This window comes from Drosophila gunungcola, chromosome 3R, assembly GCF_025200985.1.
Source record: "Drosophila gunungcola strain Sukarami chromosome 3R, Dgunungcola_SK_2, whole genome shotgun sequence".
In the NCBI taxonomy this organism is placed as follows: domain Eukaryota; kingdom Metazoa; phylum Arthropoda; class Insecta; order Diptera; family Drosophilidae; genus Drosophila; species Drosophila gunungcola.
In genome coordinates this window covers 19,614,545-19,632,467 of record NC_069139.1, presented here as the reverse complement: position 1 = coordinate 19,632,467, position 17,923 = coordinate 19,614,545, and the positions used below count along the sequence as shown (strand labels likewise).

General features: G+C 42.3%; 4 protein-coding genes across 4 annotated transcripts; 3 read left to right on the top strand and 1 right to left on the bottom strand.

Annotated features, from left to right (window-relative positions):
• Positions 1 to 6,359: 6,359 nt before the first annotated feature.
• Positions 6,360 to 7,440, bottom strand: LOC128261089 (uncharacterized). The gene is made up of 2 exons (XM_052994545.1): positions 6,747 to 7,440; positions 6,360 to 6,692 (listed from the first exon to the last, which is right to left on the bottom strand). The coding sequence occupies exons 1-2, from the start codon at positions 7,271 to 7,273 to the stop codon at positions 6,518 to 6,520; spliced, it is 702 nt and encodes a 233-aa protein (XP_052850505.1). The 5' UTR covers positions 7,274 to 7,440; the 3' UTR covers positions 6,360 to 6,517.
• A 2,756-nt stretch (positions 7,441 to 10,196) lies between these two features.
• Positions 10,197 to 12,953, top strand: LOC128260746 (uncharacterized). The gene has a single exon (XM_052993975.1). The coding sequence runs from the start codon at positions 10,340 to 10,342 to the stop codon at positions 12,944 to 12,946; it is 2,607 nt and encodes an 868-aa protein (XP_052849935.1). The 5' UTR covers positions 10,197 to 10,339; the 3' UTR covers positions 12,947 to 12,953.
• A 190-nt stretch (positions 12,954 to 13,143) lies between these two features.
• LOC128260761 (uncharacterized) lies at positions 13,144 to 15,852 on the top strand. The gene has a single exon (XM_052993998.1). It carries the CDS (start codon positions 13,318 to 13,320, stop codon positions 15,829 to 15,831), a length of 2,514 nt encoding a protein of 837 aa, XP_052849958.1. The 5' UTR covers positions 13,144 to 13,317; the 3' UTR covers positions 15,832 to 15,852.
• A 1,651-nt stretch (positions 15,853 to 17,503) lies between these two features.
• LOC128261189 (holotricin-3) lies at positions 17,504 to 17,887 on the top strand. Its single transcript, XM_052994744.1, has one exon. The coding sequence runs from the start codon at positions 17,527 to 17,529 to the stop codon at positions 17,794 to 17,796; it is 270 nt and encodes an 89-aa protein (XP_052850704.1). The 5' UTR covers positions 17,504 to 17,526; the 3' UTR covers positions 17,797 to 17,887.
• The last annotated feature ends 36 nt before the right edge of the window (positions 17,888 to 17,923 follow it).

Sequence of the window (17,923 nt, the reverse complement as noted above, 5' to 3'; positions counted from 1 at the left end):
TCATTTGCAGATCAAATTTGTCGGCCACAAATTATTTATTTGCAAATAAGTCATGGGCTATGAAATGGTATTTCTGTTTAGCAAATATTAAATGACAAGCTTAATAATTCAAAATGTGTTTAACCAGAAGTGAAAATTAAATATTCCAATGAAAATATAACTTTTAATTTTAATTCAATCAAAGTTTTTTTTAGTTATTAATTTAATATATTTTAATGGGAGTCAAAATGTAGCTTAGGCTTTAAATTTCCCAATGAATACTTATTTTCCGATTAATCCCTTCGCTTTCTTTGAATGTTTCCTAGGATCACCTAGGTGTTAAGTGTAAGTCACCTGAACTGGGGATTAAAGCTCCTGTTGCCTGTTGTCCTTGCTGTTTCCTTTGCCTTGGTGCTGCAGCTGCTCCTTTTCCCAATGCTGCTAAGTGGCCGTGCGGCTAACCAATCACTCGAGGGTCCTGCTCCAGGAATTCTCTGGCCCAGTGAGGAAGTGAGGAAAAGACAACAAGCAAACAAATGGCGGCAGGTCCGCATCTGGCTGTTAACTCCCCAATTGGCCCAGATACTCCGACGATGATGTCGATGCCGCCGGGCCACTCAGCAATGATTAATTACACTTAATTGTAATTTATGCGGCTCCGGAGCAGCGCCCATTCTTCTTCATTAGTCGAAGGACTCTCAGGGATCAACTTTATTGAAATCTAGGCCTCTGAGCCCCTTCACCCATCTATCTAACGTTCCCGGGAAATGTCCTTTTGTTTCACTAATTGGCCATTAAGCTGTCAAGATTTTTAAAGCATTTAACGTTGACTCTCGTTTTCGCTTTCATTAGCTCGGGCTTAGGCGCAAAGTCCGCTTGACTCTTGTCCGGCAAATTGGTGGAGCTCCGGCGGACGATGGCCTCCTGCTGCTGGTCAGCGGAGTGGCCATCAGTCTACGGCTCCGCCCGATATAAATCAAGCCGTTTCCTTGACTTTTCTTGGGGCTGTTTGCCAGCGAAAGCACCGCTCATTAATCAGGCCGACCGCAGTCAATGGGAAATGTTTACTTGATGGCAGCTTGTTGCAGCTCAAATATATCAGAGTTCATTTATTTTCAGTAATGATGTTGAGATACTACTGGTTCACCCCTGGGCTCAGTGGTCAGGTACACAATTTTCTTAAGTTTTTTTCAACAAGTCAATTCTGGGTGTTAAATTCGTGGTGTAAAAGCACGTTCTTAATTTGAGGTATTACAAAGTTTGTGTTATTAAGCCATCAAATAACTTCGTTTAGCTTTTTCGTATTTCTATTATAAATGAACAAAACAGTATAAATAAATTATTTATTACTACTTCGCCAACAAATTAATCAATTTATACTTTTTACTATAACAAAAGAATCATAAAATAATTTCCCCCAAATGAAGTGGTTTCCAAGAATAAACTTAATGAAACTTTGTGAAACTGAACCCAGCGGCTGTCCTTGAATCAATAATTATTATCGAAAAGTTTGCTTTGAAGCTTTCATCGGACCGTGTCCATTTTAATTCAGTTGCGTAATTAGATCAATTCGGTGCAACAGTGAAGTGGCCAAAAGTGCAAGGGAAGTTTTTGTGGACTTTTTCGGGAAAACGAAGCACTCGACTGTAATTCGAGCAGTTTTCCGGGCATAAAAATTACGAGGCTCCGCGCTTTTTACGAGCTGTGTCAGCGTCGAACTGCTGACATAGATTTTGCACAAATATTTCGCACTACTTCTCATTTTACGACGGCACGCAATGAAAAGTGAAAAGCTGAAAGGCTTTTCTTCCCACCCTCTTTAGCGTTCGCCTTTTGTTTGCTTAATATTTGTGCCGTCCTGTTCTTTTTTCGAGTTTTTCCCGGATTTTTTTATTGTTCTTCCGCTGATTCTGTTGTTGCAGAGAAAAAAAAAAGCGGAGCAGTGCAAACAATGCTACGGAGTGATTGCCGTGAAACATGCTGCGATTTTCAGACCGACACGCCTACCAGCTGCCATACCGCCCATCCATCAGGCCATCCAACCATCCATCCATCCATCCATCCATCCAACCATCCATCCAACCATCCATCCAACCATTCATCCGTGTGTACTTGCAGCCATTTCAACACTTTTGTTTGCCTGCTTAAATAAATTCAGGCGTAGTACCTACATATTTTTTATGGAAAAAACTGGCAGCTATTCAGTTGCTCGCATGAATAAACTGCGAAAATCAAAGATAAATCTTTGTGCTCAGTATTTAAGTGACCGCAAAAGGACCACCAATTGTTATTTTATAACTGCCCTCTAGATTTAAATTCAAACGTTTCAAGTTCTTCACTTTACAGATCAGTGAAGCATTCGAAAAATTGAAATGAGGATAAGTGTCTTAGCCAGGAGTGGCATCAACCAATTATCTAATCGACCCTTTTGCCATACTTTGAAACCTCCACCTACCTCTTTGCCCTTTTCTTCCGGGTAAGCATAGTGAATTGCAGTCACTGGGTCCTCCGCTTCTAGTGCAATTGACAGCTGGCTTAGCTGCATTAAGTGCTGAAACTAAAGAGAGTCCTGCGAAAATTCCCACCCACAAAGAATACTGCATTGACTGGTAGCAACAATTTTTTTGGTGGAAATAAAACTTTGTCTCTGGCACTGCATAGATAACATGAAATTGTCAAATGTCAGAACTTGACATGTTCGAATTCGAAAAAAATTGCACTCGAATAATAGAGTGGTTAGCTTCATGAAAAAACAAAAACTGTAACCAATTTTGTAGTCATTTTTCAGCCCAAACATTTAAAAAGGAAAATCTATTGAAAGTTTAATAAACATTTTGTTCTTTTAATAAAAAACAAACATATTGGCAAGCAAAAACAAAAGTACTCCAATAAATAAAAGAAAGTTCTTAAGTTGATTAAGTGACTCATCTTTAACCATTGATCATTTTTAAACGCCTACTTATATAAAAAATGTAAACCTTTATGTTTTCAAATCGATTAAGGCATAATAATTTTTTTGTTGAGATTTATGAAATATTTTTTGATAGTTGTCTACTTGCTAGGCCTTAAATTTTATTTTTGAAAAACATTATTTCTTAGAAAAAAAAGATTATTTTAAACGAATTTTTAATTTTTCTTTTTAATATAAAGTATATAAGAGGAAGCTGTCTGCACTTCTTAAAACTCTAAAGAAACATTTTGTTATTTTTGCTGAGTGGCTTGTTTGCTGAAGCTGCAACATAGTTTAATGGCCATACAATTGACACAAAAGTTGTCACATTCTCTCAACTGAGCCGGGTTGAGCCGCCCTGAGCTGCGTCGAGTTAGTCGGGAGGAAATGCCGGGGCATTAGTGGCCAGATCCCGCCCTCGGGGACCACGGCTGAGCTGCATTTTCGCTTCAAAAGTTGGGCAAAACTGCAGTTTTATGACAGGCCCGGCAATGCTTGCTTGTGGAAATTGTCCATGGGAAGGCACAAACCGACGAACCACCAACGCCTCTGTGGTGGGTGAACCACAGTTTTTCGTCCCTCGAACATATCAGAAAAGTTTTGAATTATTAATTGCTTAACGTCAAGGGCTATTCGCCGCAACATCAGCCACATATCACGCACACTCAGACACATGGACACGAACACACACTCAGCCATGGGAAATCTGTACCTACTATATGCTTTACTATTTTGTACCTTAAGGTGATTGCGTTGTGTAAACTTTACCCTTTAGTGTTTAAGGAAGAGTAATCTCGAAATCAAATTATGTAAATAAATATCAGAAAAGGGGGTAAAAGTAAGCACCCCGAGAATATATATATTGTGTTACCATATAAGCAACAAGATGATGAAGCGGAAACGGAAACAGAAACTACCAAGTTTTTAGTCGTAAGCCAAATGGCAAAGTCATGTATCGACAACACAAAGACACTGTAACTGTATGTAAGGCTCTTTTGTACCTCTTGCTCTCCCACTTTCGAATTTACTAAGGAACCCTTGAAAGCGCTAAGTGAAACTTAAACGTTTGTCTAGCTCTAAGTGTAGCAAATTAAATTAAATTAATTTAAATTATTGTAATTGCGCAGATGCATGAATGAATAGCGAATCGAAGTGGTCGGTGGATCATTAGCCACATTTCAACCATTATGCTGAAAGCATTTAATAGTCTAAACATGAACTACATAATCCGCATAGAGGCAAATTAACTTGTAAATTATTGAATCTCAAACAGCATAAGTCAAGCAATTCCGTAGTGGCAAAAAATATTGTTCATTGTTGCTGTCTAATACGCCTAGAATGGATAAACAAACTATGCATTAAAACAATATCAGTAACTAGTTAAATGTGTGTACGTTTGTCATTGCATATGTAGCCAAGAGTCCCCAGATTAAATCGTTAGCTGTAAATGTTTTTGTGTATATCTGTATATGTCTCTGTATATGCTTAGATCAATAACCCCCGATGTATTCACCTCTAACCCTAAGTTGACACCCCTTCCTTTCAGCATAGTTTCTGTATTCTGTATAAATTGAAAATCTCTCAACTAAGTTTACTCAAAAGGAAAACTACTAAAGCAAAGTGAGAAATACTTAAATAAATACTGAAGCATATTGATAAGCAGAGGCATGTGTTTGGCTTTCAGTTAATTGCATTTTCAGCAGAAAATTCAGCTCAGATTGCTTTCGATTGCAGAAAAGGCTTTATTATTGGCAGACTGCAAAAACGTATTAAGCCGAGCAGAGTTTCAACAGAATTTTATTCAATTATTATACTGGCAGAATCATCGAAAAGTGCACAGGTAAGTGTTAGTTTTTTTTTCCAATATTGTATTTGTACCAAATATACCGGCATGTCACTGCCGATTGTCTCAATTTTGTGAGTCTGCTAGTGGGTGGGTGGGGCTAGTGGGAAAAAAGTGTTGGCCTTGCTGGTTTCGCATGTGCCAGGAATTTCGAGTTCATTAAAAAGTGCTCCGGAATTCGATTCAATGCACAGAACCGCAAACGAATATTTGTCTGGTGTTTTGTCCGCCTGAACTGCTCTAAGGATGCTCGGAATGGCAAACAGAAAAGAGTAGCACTCGCACTAAAAACTTTAGGGTGGAGCTTAAAGTACGAGTAAAAAACCAATATATTAAATACAATAAAGGCTGATAGATATTTTAATTTTGACCACGCATACTCAGTGATGAATGAACTTTTGCCAACATTTGACGTCAACAATGAGCTTTATTTTTATTAAATTTCCACACGTATGGTACAAGAAATTTTAAAAATCTCTTTATTCATTTATTATGCGCAAAACAACTTTCTATTTTACCTGGCTTCAGAGAGCTTGACTATAACTTAATTCTACATTAGTATTGAATTGTCACAACTGTCGGATAAAATGTATTTTGGTCCTTAACGTTTTGGTCATAAAAATCTTTAAATACTTACTTTATTGTTCATTATTTGAAAGGTCCACCTATTTAAGCCCCAAAACACACACATTCTCTACTTTGTTGAGTGAAGTTTTAATTTCCGCTTTGCGGTTACGAGTTGCAACTCCGAAGCCAACGCCAAGAAGTCCGCTCCTCGTATTCTCGACTTTCTGATATTATTATCGCACTTTGTTCGTGTAATATGCAATATTATAACAGACAGCGGATGTAATTTAACTTGATGCTGCAAAAAATGCTTCCCTAACAATGGAATCCTTCTGAAAGCAGGTTTAAGCCCACCAGCAGCAAAATGAACTTAAAAAATCGAATAAATATTCAATTATTTACTTGACTGGGAGTTTCCTTGGGTTTAAGAGTTTTGCAGAGAATACAAAAGGGACACAAGCCAGCGAAGAAGTTAATATTGAAATTTTCCCGAGCATAATGTGGGCAACAGCCATTTACATGTACGTTTATATAAATGATATTGAAGCATCTGGCTGAGGGCAAATAAAAAATAGATGAACTCACTTTTCCTTTATGAGCACACACATGTGAGGGGTTGATATGGGGGCAGAAAGACCAGCCAAAAAACTCAAAGCAGCCAGAACATTAAAATGAGCAAAATGTGTAATAAAAATCCAACCTGATCCCGGGCCCAAATATTTTCTTATCTACAAAAGCCAGAAAAATACCCCAAATTGAAGTCACATTCTAGTCCAGCAGAGCGAAGCTTGACAGAGGACAGAAAAGAAACTGTTTTACATGGCCATTTTAAAGGCCAAAGGGATACTTTAAAGCTGTTTGGTCATCAAACACGACTTAAACGAAGGAATTGAAAGGAGGCTTAAGGGAATGCTTGGTTGATGCAGTTTAAAGTATTGATGCCGGAGGTAATGAAAAATGGAAAACTAAAGCGTGTTCAGCTTAATAAAAGTTCTAAGGTAGATTTTAAAAAGTTAATGATAGTAGTTCAGTAATTTTATTAGCCAAATTACAACAATCTTACAACCTTGGAAAGTTTGCTGATGTTTTTAAGTAAGTGAAATTTTATATTTCAGTTTTAAATTATTTTTTCTGCCTATATTAAAACCAATAATAATGATAGCGAAGCAAAAGTTGCTCTATCGTCGACTAGAATTTGCTTGAATTGTGTAGTCCTTCTGCTTTCTTGCCTCAATTTCCAGAGCATCTCGGCAGGGGTCGCAGCAGCTGGTATTAGCCTGCGATTTTCCAATGACAAATACTATGTCCTTGGGGCTGATGTTCCTATTTAAGTTGGGACAGGTTTCACCCTCCCTGGAATAAAGCGATTTTAGTTAATAATTATTATCGAGCGCAATTCCTGCTCACCTGGCATAATCGCCACACTTAATGAACAGCTTGCACAGAAACTCCAGGCCTCCAACCTCCTTTATTCCGATATTCAGGGGGCAAGTGCTTGTGTAGGAGAACGCCTTCATGTCCAGTTTTATCCTGCCAGTTAATCTTTTGGGCAGTTGCGCCTCACCTAAGCCCACCAATTGATCATCGTACCTCACCTCAATGCTCAGGCCATTTTCTTCGACTTTTTGGGCCAGAGTCGGTGGGTCCGCCTGGAAGGCCAGGCTGGCATTTGGATTGAACTCGCTTATGTTGGTCCGGCTGGCTGTAAGGCTTAGCTTCTTGTCCCCAAAGGAAACTTTTACCAGCAGTTTTCTAGGATCTGCCAGTACCACGCCCTTTACCTCCAGTCTTGTTATGATAATGTCGAAAGAGAAGACGGGCACACTTCTATCGAATACTGGTTCAGGCGGGAGTGCTGGCTCTTCATTTGTAGGTTCGAAAACACCTTTCTTGGCCTTCTTGCCTTTCTTGTCCTTCTTGCCTTTTTTGCCCATCTTTTACGACTTACAAAAGCAACTATGCTCTGGTCACGAGCTTTGATTGCAGCTATAAATTTAAATGTTCTCTGGCTACATAATAATTTCAAACAATTACATTGAACAACTAAACGAAAATATAGTATGGCGAAACTAAAAGCTACTCCTACTTTGCTTTAAAAAATTATGTTCTTGTTGAAAACAGCTTTTTAATAACAAGCTTATTTTCCCAATTGTGTTCGGTATATTTAGTCATTCAATTTTCTTTTAGCAAAGTGCTAGCAAGTGCTTCAGTTGGGAAAAGTATTTTTTATTAATTTTAAACTGAAAGCTGCTGAAGTGCTCTAAAAATATGCTTTAGGTTTCAAGTTCTGCGGTCTATAAATAATGAAAAGTAACCCCATTAAGTAAGAAAAATATTCCTAAGTACTTCAATGAATTTAACCTTGCAGTAAAATATTTAATGCATTGAACAACCTAAAAGCCTCAAATCAAATACGATTTAACACTAGAACCCCGGAGAACCAGCTTTGTTCCGGATGTGGAATTGTCAGATTTATTGACCAACCAAGCTCCCCATTTCTTTGGATGCCGTTGCTCCGTTTGTGAATGATTCGCCAGCATATTTTAGGAGCGTTTAATGGGAGCGCTCATTTGTCTGCCAGCAGGAGCAGTGGCAGCCGCATCAGCAAATGCTCCTGGCAAGTGTCAGTGGGTCGGATGCAGCCAAAACCGCCAACGGGGAGGGTATTAGGTGCCTTGTACTTGTGGCGTATACGTAACGTGCGAAAACCAAGAGTGCTCGTTGAAGCAAAACAAGAGCCAAAAACCATGCACATTCTCTCTAACCAATTTCTTGTGGGAATGCGGATGCTAGCAGAGAATCGGAATTAGTTTTCACAGCTCTGCTGCTTCTGATGCTGTTGAAAACATCTTTTGTTTTATGGTTTATCCAAAAGGATTTATTAAGCTCTACTTATGTGCCACTTCACCCAGCCAGATGTTGAGGGTTATGGTCAACATATTCCCATTTGCACGCTCTAATTGGTGGCTTTTTCTGGCTTGCAAAGTGCTTTGCATTTATTTTGAGGACAGACATTAATTTGGCAAAGCAATTAAAATGCAACAGGACGAACCGTCCACAGAATAAATATGCAAATAAATGTGGCCAAAATGGGTCAGTTTTAGTTATTTGGATCGTTCATCAAAACCGATCCAGCACATAAATTATGCAATCTAAGAAAGGCATTTCGACGCGACCCAACCAATGACAATTGCTCGTGAAATTGTTTTGCAATTGCTTTACTCGACAAAATGGGTCGCGTCGAAATGCCTTTCTTAGATTGCATAATTAACAAGCCATTAATGCCACGTTTCGGCCAGAGGAGCCAATTTAGCCACACGACATGTTGCCTATTCCTCGCTGCTCGATTCTCACACGTTTTGTGGGCGAAAATATTTGTGCAAGCTTGGACCAAAATGTTTTGCCACCACACGGACGTTTACCAACTAAATACTCTAATGAAAGATGAAAAACTAATGATTTTAATTGTCCAATTTCTATTTAATTTGTTGTGTTTGGTAGGATGTTTAACATATATTTCATGTGCTTACATTATTTGTTCCTAGAGCTATTTTCTTTAATTAAATTTTCTTCTCTTCATTTCACGATTATTTCCAATAGATTTGGGGTTCTTAAGTGCCAAAACTACTTAGGTCGATCAAGACTAATATATAATTGAAAACAGTAAACAATTAAGTTGAATAATTTTGGCTCAATAATGTGAAAGGTGATGTAATGTTTTCGCGGTTAACTAACTAATAATATTTTTATTTCCCATAATAATAAAAACATCCTAGTAAAGCATGCGGTAACTTAAGGCTTAAGCTCTCACCCATGGACTATTTTGTTTAGAAGAGTAAGTTGGTATATAAACTGGTGTTGTATAATTTATGCACGAGTGGATTTCACTTCGCCAGCAGAAACTCACTCAGCAAGACCGAAAAACAGCACCGAATTTCACTGGCAACGGGGACCCAATTTGTTATTGTTTGGTGTTGGCGTAGACAGCCACCTGACCCCTCACATTTACTGCCCCAGTGAACCCACTAAACATTTGGCTGCACCAATTTGTATCCAATTAAATCGGCTTAGTTAGTCAGGCGGGCTTCTCGCTAAAACATTTCCATTTTGCGGTTCAGCATTTTTCGACAAATTCACCAATATTTGGCATAAATTTGCTTTCAAACAAGTTTTTGTTTTGGGGATGATGGTGCCTGAGCCAGCAAGGATAACCGATATGCGTGAACCTAATGCGCGAATTTTAATTAAAACTGAACTTAATTTAGATAAGCATGTTAGTTGATTTGATAAATGGCGGACCACCTCTGGGGGCGTGTGAGATTTCCCAGGAATCGCGTGCTAAGCGGCTTACATAAGGTGTAGCGATAAATAAGTAAGGGATTTTCCACGGGAGCAAGGGGACTAGGGGTATTGGCAACAGGCGAAAATGGAACTGAGGAGTGGCCGGGGTAATTAGAAATCCATTTGGCTCCCTTTCGCTGCTCAAAATCCCACAGGGCCCGTTGGACAGACTGGAGGTCACTGGAGTTCACAGCTGGACAAACTTCACGACCAGCTGTCCCCAGAGGTCTTTCAGCACTAACGATTTCGTTGGTTGGTATTTAATCTCTTCCAGCTTAACACAAGAATAAGATCGCATACGCTAAAGGGACAAAATAAACGAAAAACAGTCAATGTTAAATTAAAACCAATTGTAAATGGTATAAATAGTCAGTTAATAAATACTTGTCTAAAAACATATGTGTATATATAACAAAATATATTTTCAGTTGCTTTTTCTATTTTAAGAAATTTGTATCCAAAGAGAATACCTTTGGTTTTGATGTCATATATACAACTGAAAGCTTATTACATTTATCAAAACCAGTGCGCTTTTATCATTCTAACAATTCACACAAAATTTACACTTTTACACAAATAGTGTTACCTTTTGTGTAGCTAACTTTTATACGGAACTTAGAAGTGTATAGAGGGGTGCTATTTAGTATTTGAACTTAAAAATGGAAGCTGGCCAAGAGTTGGAGGACATTGTGTTTTTATTCGATATTGTGGTCACAAAACTGGAGCTGTACAAACCAGTAGAGGAACCCGAAAAATGCGAAGTTCTAGTTAAGTTTGCAGGAAATAATGTAAAGTTGACGCCCAGCCGAGTGAATGTCAGCGACTTTGTGGGCAACAGGAAGACGGAGTTCATCTCCAGTCCCTCCCAGCTGCGAAATACCCTGGAATCCCAAGGAGTGCAAATGAACGCTCGCTACGAAGGCTCGTCTTTGGGCAGTAACGTGATGCTTCTCCCCGACACCTTTATCGACAAAATATCCTCCACCATGTGCGATCTCTTTTACGAGGACACGATCTTACTGATGCGTCGAACTGACTGCACCGGCACTTTAAGCATACTTCTATCACTAATTGTCAAGTGCACGGATCAAGAAATTCCTCGGGAACCGCGCAGATCGAGCTCGCGAAGGTCTTCACGAAAATCATCTACACTCGTGATCGTTCCAAAAAAAGTGGAACAAAATATTGAATGCCAGGGCCTGGGACCAACATTCAATGCCCATGATGTGCTGTTTGTCGTGGGCAATCCCGATCCTCTGCTAAAGATTCCATCGGAGCCGTGTCCTGAGCTTCCTCCAGAGGAGGGCGATGAGCGGCTGGACTTGGACTTGCAGCGCTATAGGAGCCTTCAGAATCGTCGCGTGATCTTTCCAGATGACGACCCCTGTCCCAAGGAGAAGCCCTCTCTGGTCCAGCTCAAAAATCTGACCGATGACTTCTCAAAGATCATTGGCTTGGTCACGGATAAAGTGAAGCGGTTGGAAGTGCCTACCACCTCGGTGGTCGATACAGAGACACCTTCGGAAAGGACCGCTGCAACTCCAAGCACATATAAGGAAACACCTGAAGAACAATGGATACCCGTGCCCCTGAAAGAGGATGCTGAAAGCGATGTAAAGCCCATACGCTTTTGTCCCGTTTGCTTGTATTCCATGTCCTGGCTGCCAAAATATACACCATGCCCACGATGCAACACAAAAGCACGTCCTGTCCGGAAGGGTCATCCAAAGAATATCTTGACAGCCGATGAAATCGTAGCCGAGCAGTTGTTAAAACCAAAGCAGCTCGATGAATCTGACGACTTTTTCAAGAAACCTTGCCAGGAACCGATCCTGCGTATAAAGAAAGTTAAGAAAAAGAAGCAAACTGGATTGGGCGAACCCGTTCCGGATTCAGACTCGGATGAGGAATGCCCTCCGTGCCGCTGCACTTGCACAGTGGGCAAGATTTGCGCCCACTGTCGCGTTCGCAAATTGTGCGAGGAAATCTTCGAAGGTGAAACCCAAATGGAACCAGAGCGGCATAAGCGCATGGAAGTGCCGCAACCTTGTTTCGACGATGACTTTTGCGTGATCGCCGAACCCATTGATGATCGTCCCTTCCTGACGAGAGTTTTCAGCGAACTCAAGAGTCTGTATAGCTTGCACGACGCCAAGAAGCTGCTGGCTATCCAAAAACGCTGCGAGTCGCAGACACTGCTCCCATTTCGCGAAGCAAGATCCTCCATGTCCTTTAATCTTTCCCGTGGTGTATTCAATCCGCACATTCCCGGAACGTTCGGTCGCCAGACAGCGGGTCATAAAAGCTGTCTGCCGATGGAGCACCCTGTACCACGTCGCCACGGCTGGAATTGGCCCCGATCTCGGGAGGCCAGGAAGCAGGGTTGGCGTCCAGGTTCCATCCTCCGCGCCGCTGTCCGGGTGATGCGCTTCTTCCTCATGCCCAAGGAGGATCGCAACTTGTGCCAAAAGATCTCCAATGACAATGAGAAGCAGGAGCGGTGCGGTCTGCCAGTTCTGAATGTTTGCAAGAAGGACGGAGTGATATTCGTCACCCTTCGTCCACTGGCCGCCTTGGACATAACACAGAAACCCATCACATTCCGGATCGTGAGGAGCGACCTGGCAGTGGCACTGCGTCAGATTAAGCGCGCTCTAAAGGATCAGGGCTTCGAGAAGTGCACCTGCCACAAGTCCCTGATGCTGTGCACCTGTCGCGATGCCTTGGATAAGTTTCTCCTGAATAAGGCCCTTAAAAAGGAGTGCCAGCGACGCATCATGGAGCCGTGTCCGGAGCACTTAGTCCTTACAGACACGAGTGTCAGTGACCTGGAGTTTGACCTAGATGTGACCCCTCCGGCGGGAACACAGTGGCCAGAGCAGAAAGCCCTCCGAAACGTGGTGAACCACGGCACCCAGACGGAGCTCCAAAATAAGATAACGATTCGTCCTAGTTATCCACTGCAGGATAGTCCTTACTGGAGGGCCTACGACTGTGCAGCCGGAGATCGTTACATGGGCACAGCCATGGGCAGCAATGTGGAGACCGTTTTCGAGGACGGAATATACGGCTACATGGGCGGAGGTCAGCATGGGAGGGCTCCCGTTTGGCGAGATCCGAGGGTTTGGGGCAGCCGATCGGGCGCACCCATGCCCATTGGAACCGCTCCATCTGCCATAGATCCGTATCGGTTCACTAAAACTGTTTGGAAGGGACTTCCAAAAAAGATTATTAACCAAATGCGCAAAAACCGGAAACAATATTAATTTAAACAATAAAACATTTTTTAATAATTATTTTTTTTTTTTTATTATTTATTTTCAACGTATATCACTTTAAAATCGGATGTCTGTAAGAAAAGTTATGAAATTAGAACTGCAGGGTATATCAATAAATATTTGTAAAATTAGGAAAACCGTTTGTAAATAAGTTTACTTTTTGACGGCATTGAGTTTAATGCCAGTTGTTGAACTTTGTTCATAACACTTTCATTACTCTTGCTGTTTGCACTACACATTTTTTGTTTCCAATTTTGCCCTGTTGTTTTTGTTACCGATATAATTTAAATGTTAGTTACCACGAGAATACTCGACTAGAGTGGTGAAATTCTGAAATACCTTTACAAAACAATTGCAAAATGGATGAAAAGGTAAACTTTCTGTTTGACTTGGTTATTATCCATCTGGATATTTTCGGCGTAAAGTTAGAGGAACCCGAAAACGTCTTGGTCAACGCAAAGTTTGCCGGACTGTCTAAGAAAGTAACCTCAAGTCGGATTAATGTCAGCCACTTTGTGGCCAACAGGGAATTGGAGTTCGCGACGGAACCTTCGACGGTGCGTAAGGGTCTGGAGGAGAAGGGAATGTCGTTGGCGGCCATGTACCAGGGTGCAACCCTGGGCACCGGAAATGTGATCTTTAGCCTGGAGTTCCTCGACAAGATCAGCCCCACCATGAACGATTTGCTGCATGAGGAAACCATTGATCTGATACGCCGAGCTGACATTGTGGGCACTGTGACCTTTCTTCTCCGCCTGACCCTAAAGTGCGAGGATCCTTCGAGGGCTCATCCCCTAAAAGGCAGTGTATCCCGTACCAGTAAATTGTCAGTAATAGTTCCAAGGACTGAGAAGACCAGCCGCGTCAGCTGCGCCAGCCAGGGGCCCACTATCAATCCCCAGGACGTGATGTTCCTCTTCGGCGATCCCGATCCATTGCTGCAGATTCCCTCTGACCCATGCTCAGAACTTCCCCCGCAGGAGGGGGATGAGCGACTGGACTTGGACTTGCAGCGCTACTCGAGCTTGAAGAATCGCCGCTTGGGATTCCCCGCTGATGATCCCTGCCCCAAGGAGAAACCTTCCTTCAGCCAGCTAAAGAAACTCACCCAAGAGTACTCGAAAATCATCGACTCGGTGGCCGAAAAGGTTAGAATGATGGATTTGCCCACGAGTTCGGCGGTTGCCACAGAGCCATATACCGATGCCAGTGCCCCGACTCCAAGGTCTCCAGTCCCTCCTCCAATGGAACGCAGTATTCCAGTTCCGGTTGGAACCGACCTGGTCCACGGCGTTAAGCCCATACGCTTTTGTCCTGTTTGCTTGTATTCCATGTCCTGGCTGCCGAAATACACACCCTGCCCTCAATGCAACACGAAAGCGATGCCTGTCCTGCAAGGACACCCCTGTAAGTGTATTACGGCGGATGACATTATGGCCGAGCAGCTGGTGAGACCGCAAGCACCACCCGGAGCCGAGGACTTCTGTGAGCAACCCTGCGAAAGGGTTCGCCGGAAGAACGACAACGAGTGTCCACCGTGCCGTTGCACCTGCACCCAAGGCAAGATTTGCGCCCACTGTCGAATCCGCAAGTTGTGCGAGGATATTTATGAGGGCAATAATCAGCCGGAACCAGCTCGTAAAAAACCAGAACCGCGTTCCAGTGAGGACTTCTGCTTGATTGTGGAAGACGAGGAAGACGATCTTCCCTATCTATCCAAGGTTTTCACCGAGCTAAAGGATCTCTACCATCTGCACGACTCCAAGAAGCTTTCAGCCATCAAGGAGCGTTGCGAAGCCAAGTCGCTGTTGACTCTGCCTAGCAAGCGGTCCATCAAGGAGCTGACTGATTCCCTGTACCAAGCAGACAAGGTCCTCGGCGGGGTGAGCCATCAGCCGAAGGCGGGCCACAAAAGCTGTCTGCCTCCTTCGAGTTTTGTTTCCCGCCGGCATGGCTGGAACTGGGCCACGAGCTGTGAGGCCCGGCGAAATGGCTGGCGGCCAGGAGCCATCCTTCGAGCTGCCAGTCAGGTGATGCGCTTCTTCCTGATGCCCAAGGAGGAACGCCACTTGTGCCAAAAGATCCCCGCTGACCATGAGAAACAGGAGCGGAGCGGTCTTCCAGTTCTGAATGTTTGCAAGAAGGACGGAGTGATATTCGTCACTCTTCGTCCACTGGCCACCTTGGACATAACACAGAAACCCATCACATTCCGGATCGTGAAGAGCGACTTGGCAGTGGCACTGCGTCAGATTAAGCGCGCTCTAAAGGATCAGGGCTTCGAGAAGTGCACCTGCCACAAGCCCCTGATGCTGTGCACCTGTCGCGATGCCTTGGATAAGTTTCTCCTGAATAAGGCCCTTAAAAAGGAGTGCCAGCGACGCATCATGGCGCCGTGTCCGGAGCACTTGGTGCTCACAGACACGAGTGTCAGTGACCTGGAGTTTGATCTGGATGTGACTCCACCGGCGGGAACTCGGTCTCTAAAAAGGAATGCCCTTCGGAACGTGGTGAACCACGGCACTCAGACGGCAAGAAAAAAACCACCGACTCTAGCGCCTATGTATCCAGTTCACTATAGTCCTTACTGGAGGGCCTACGACTGTGCCGCAGCAGATCGGTACATGGGCACAGCCTTCGGCAACAATGTGGAGACAGTGTTCGAGGATGGAATATACGGCTACAGGGGCGGGGGTCAGCATGGCGAAGCCCCCGTTTGGCGAAATCCGAAGGTATGGGGCAAGAACGCCGGGGCACCAGTGCACATTGGGGCCGCCCGCGCCGCTATTGATCCATATCGATTCACAAGAACTGTGTGGAATGGACTGCCGCGGAAGATAATACGCAAAATTCGGGCAAGATCAAAACCCTAAATATATTTTTATTAAACTCTTGTTCTATATCTATTTAAAATACTTGGTGCTGGGCAAGCTTGTTATACTTGTTTAAACTTTCTAGAAAGCATTTCTTATTCAAATAACATTAAAAGTATCGAGTGAGGGTATTAATGATAGGATGTTAATTCTAAAACAACCTGTTTCTTACAAACAATAATATTGGTGCTAAAGCAAAACCCTGCATAACTTAAAAATTAAATGTGTGCTGACTAAAAATTTAATCAAACATGTTTTAATATCTATGATTAAGAAATGATTCAAATTATATAACGTGAAAGGGTTTTTCTAGATGCACTTACAAAAAACAATACCAACATACTTGTTTAAATTTCTTAAAGAATTAGTTTTTGGGGAACTTTTCAAGGTAGTAAAACAAAAGATATTTTTATGCTCTGAACTACTTAACATTATTTTCATTTTGTGCTTATATTGAACCTGCCAAACGCTCTTGACAAAACTTATAACCAAAAGCAACTGTTGCTTTTTTTTGCTAAATTTTGTAAATCAGATTATATATTTCCAATACAAAATCTAAAATTAGCCGTTGTCTTCACGTTGAAACTTTAATTATTCAGAAATATTAGGAAGGCCAAACAGCAGGTGCTATTAATATAGTATGTAAATTCTGACTCAAGAAATGGGTTCCGTTTGTAAAATAATAACCCATATGCAAAACAGCACGGGGGACCGGTATTTAATGAGCACATCTGTTTGCCACTGCTGAAAAACAAACTATATTATACATTAACAGTTGTTTAATAACAGGTATCTAAGAAAACTATGCGGCTGATGGTATAAAAGAAGTTGTCGCCTCTCAGATTGTATTCAAACTGTTCACAATGAAGTTCTTCGCTCTGTGTGCCTTCCTGCTGCTCGCCCTGGCTGCCGTCCAGGGATCTCCCGATCATCCAGGCCAGAAGGCAGGACATGGCGGATCCGCAGGAGTCAGTGGCCATGGAGGACACGGAGATTCTGGACACGGTGGTTCTCATGGAGCTCCTGTTGGCCATGGTTCTGCGGGTCACGGTGGGGCTGCATCCCATGGAGGTCCCTCTCAGCACGGCAAGGGCCACTAGTGCAACAAGTTTATTATCTACCGTACCCTTAAGCTGAGCCTGATAAATGAGAAAGTGACACGTCAATAAAAACATAGTTTCTTAAAACCGAATTTTGATTTTGTTTTTTATTAAGCATAGCTAGTTTCAGCAGTAAAACAACTAAATGTCAAAGATGTTAATGCATGCAGTAAAATTAAAATAAAGCTGAGAGTTCCTAAGGAATAGATCTTCCGCTTTGTGATTTATTTTATCCAAGCTAAAAACTTATTTATCTAAGAAAATTTAGAAATAGAAGCCCGAAAATAGGCTTTGAATTTATTAAACGATTTACATATACTACATTCGAACAATATAATAAATAATAACAAATAAGAAACAAAGTTGTTTGCACAAACAAATGCAAATTATCGCGAGCGACCGGTATTTAAAAATCACATCTGTTTTTAATTGTTAAATATCACTCCACCTACATCTTTAAATATATGAGGTATAAATTAACAATTGTAGAACCAGAAATTAAGTACTAAAATTGTAAAACAGGTACCAGCAAGCCGCTGGAAATTATGATATAAAAGACCCTGTCGCCCCTCAAATTGTATCAAAAATTGCAACAATGAAGTTCTTCGCTGCGTGCGCCTTCCTCCTGCTCGTCCTGGCTGCTGTCCAGGCAACTCCCGGCCAACTTGGAGGCCATGGTGGACCTGTTGGACACGGACACGGTGGTCCTGTCGGTCATGGTGGACCCGTTGGCCATTCTGGGAATGTGGGCCATGGCGGTTCAGTGGGCCATGGTGGACCCGTAGGACACGGACACGGTGGTCCTGTGGGTCACGGTGGATCTGGAGGCCACAACTCTGGACATGGCCATGGCCACGGCCATTAGGGTGAATCCTGCAAGGACTCTACTCGATGGATAGAGAGGTGATTAGCTGACACCTCTAACCCATATCACAATAAAAACTTCGTTTCTCGAATCCGTGTTTTGATTTTGATTTTTTGGAACGCTCTGA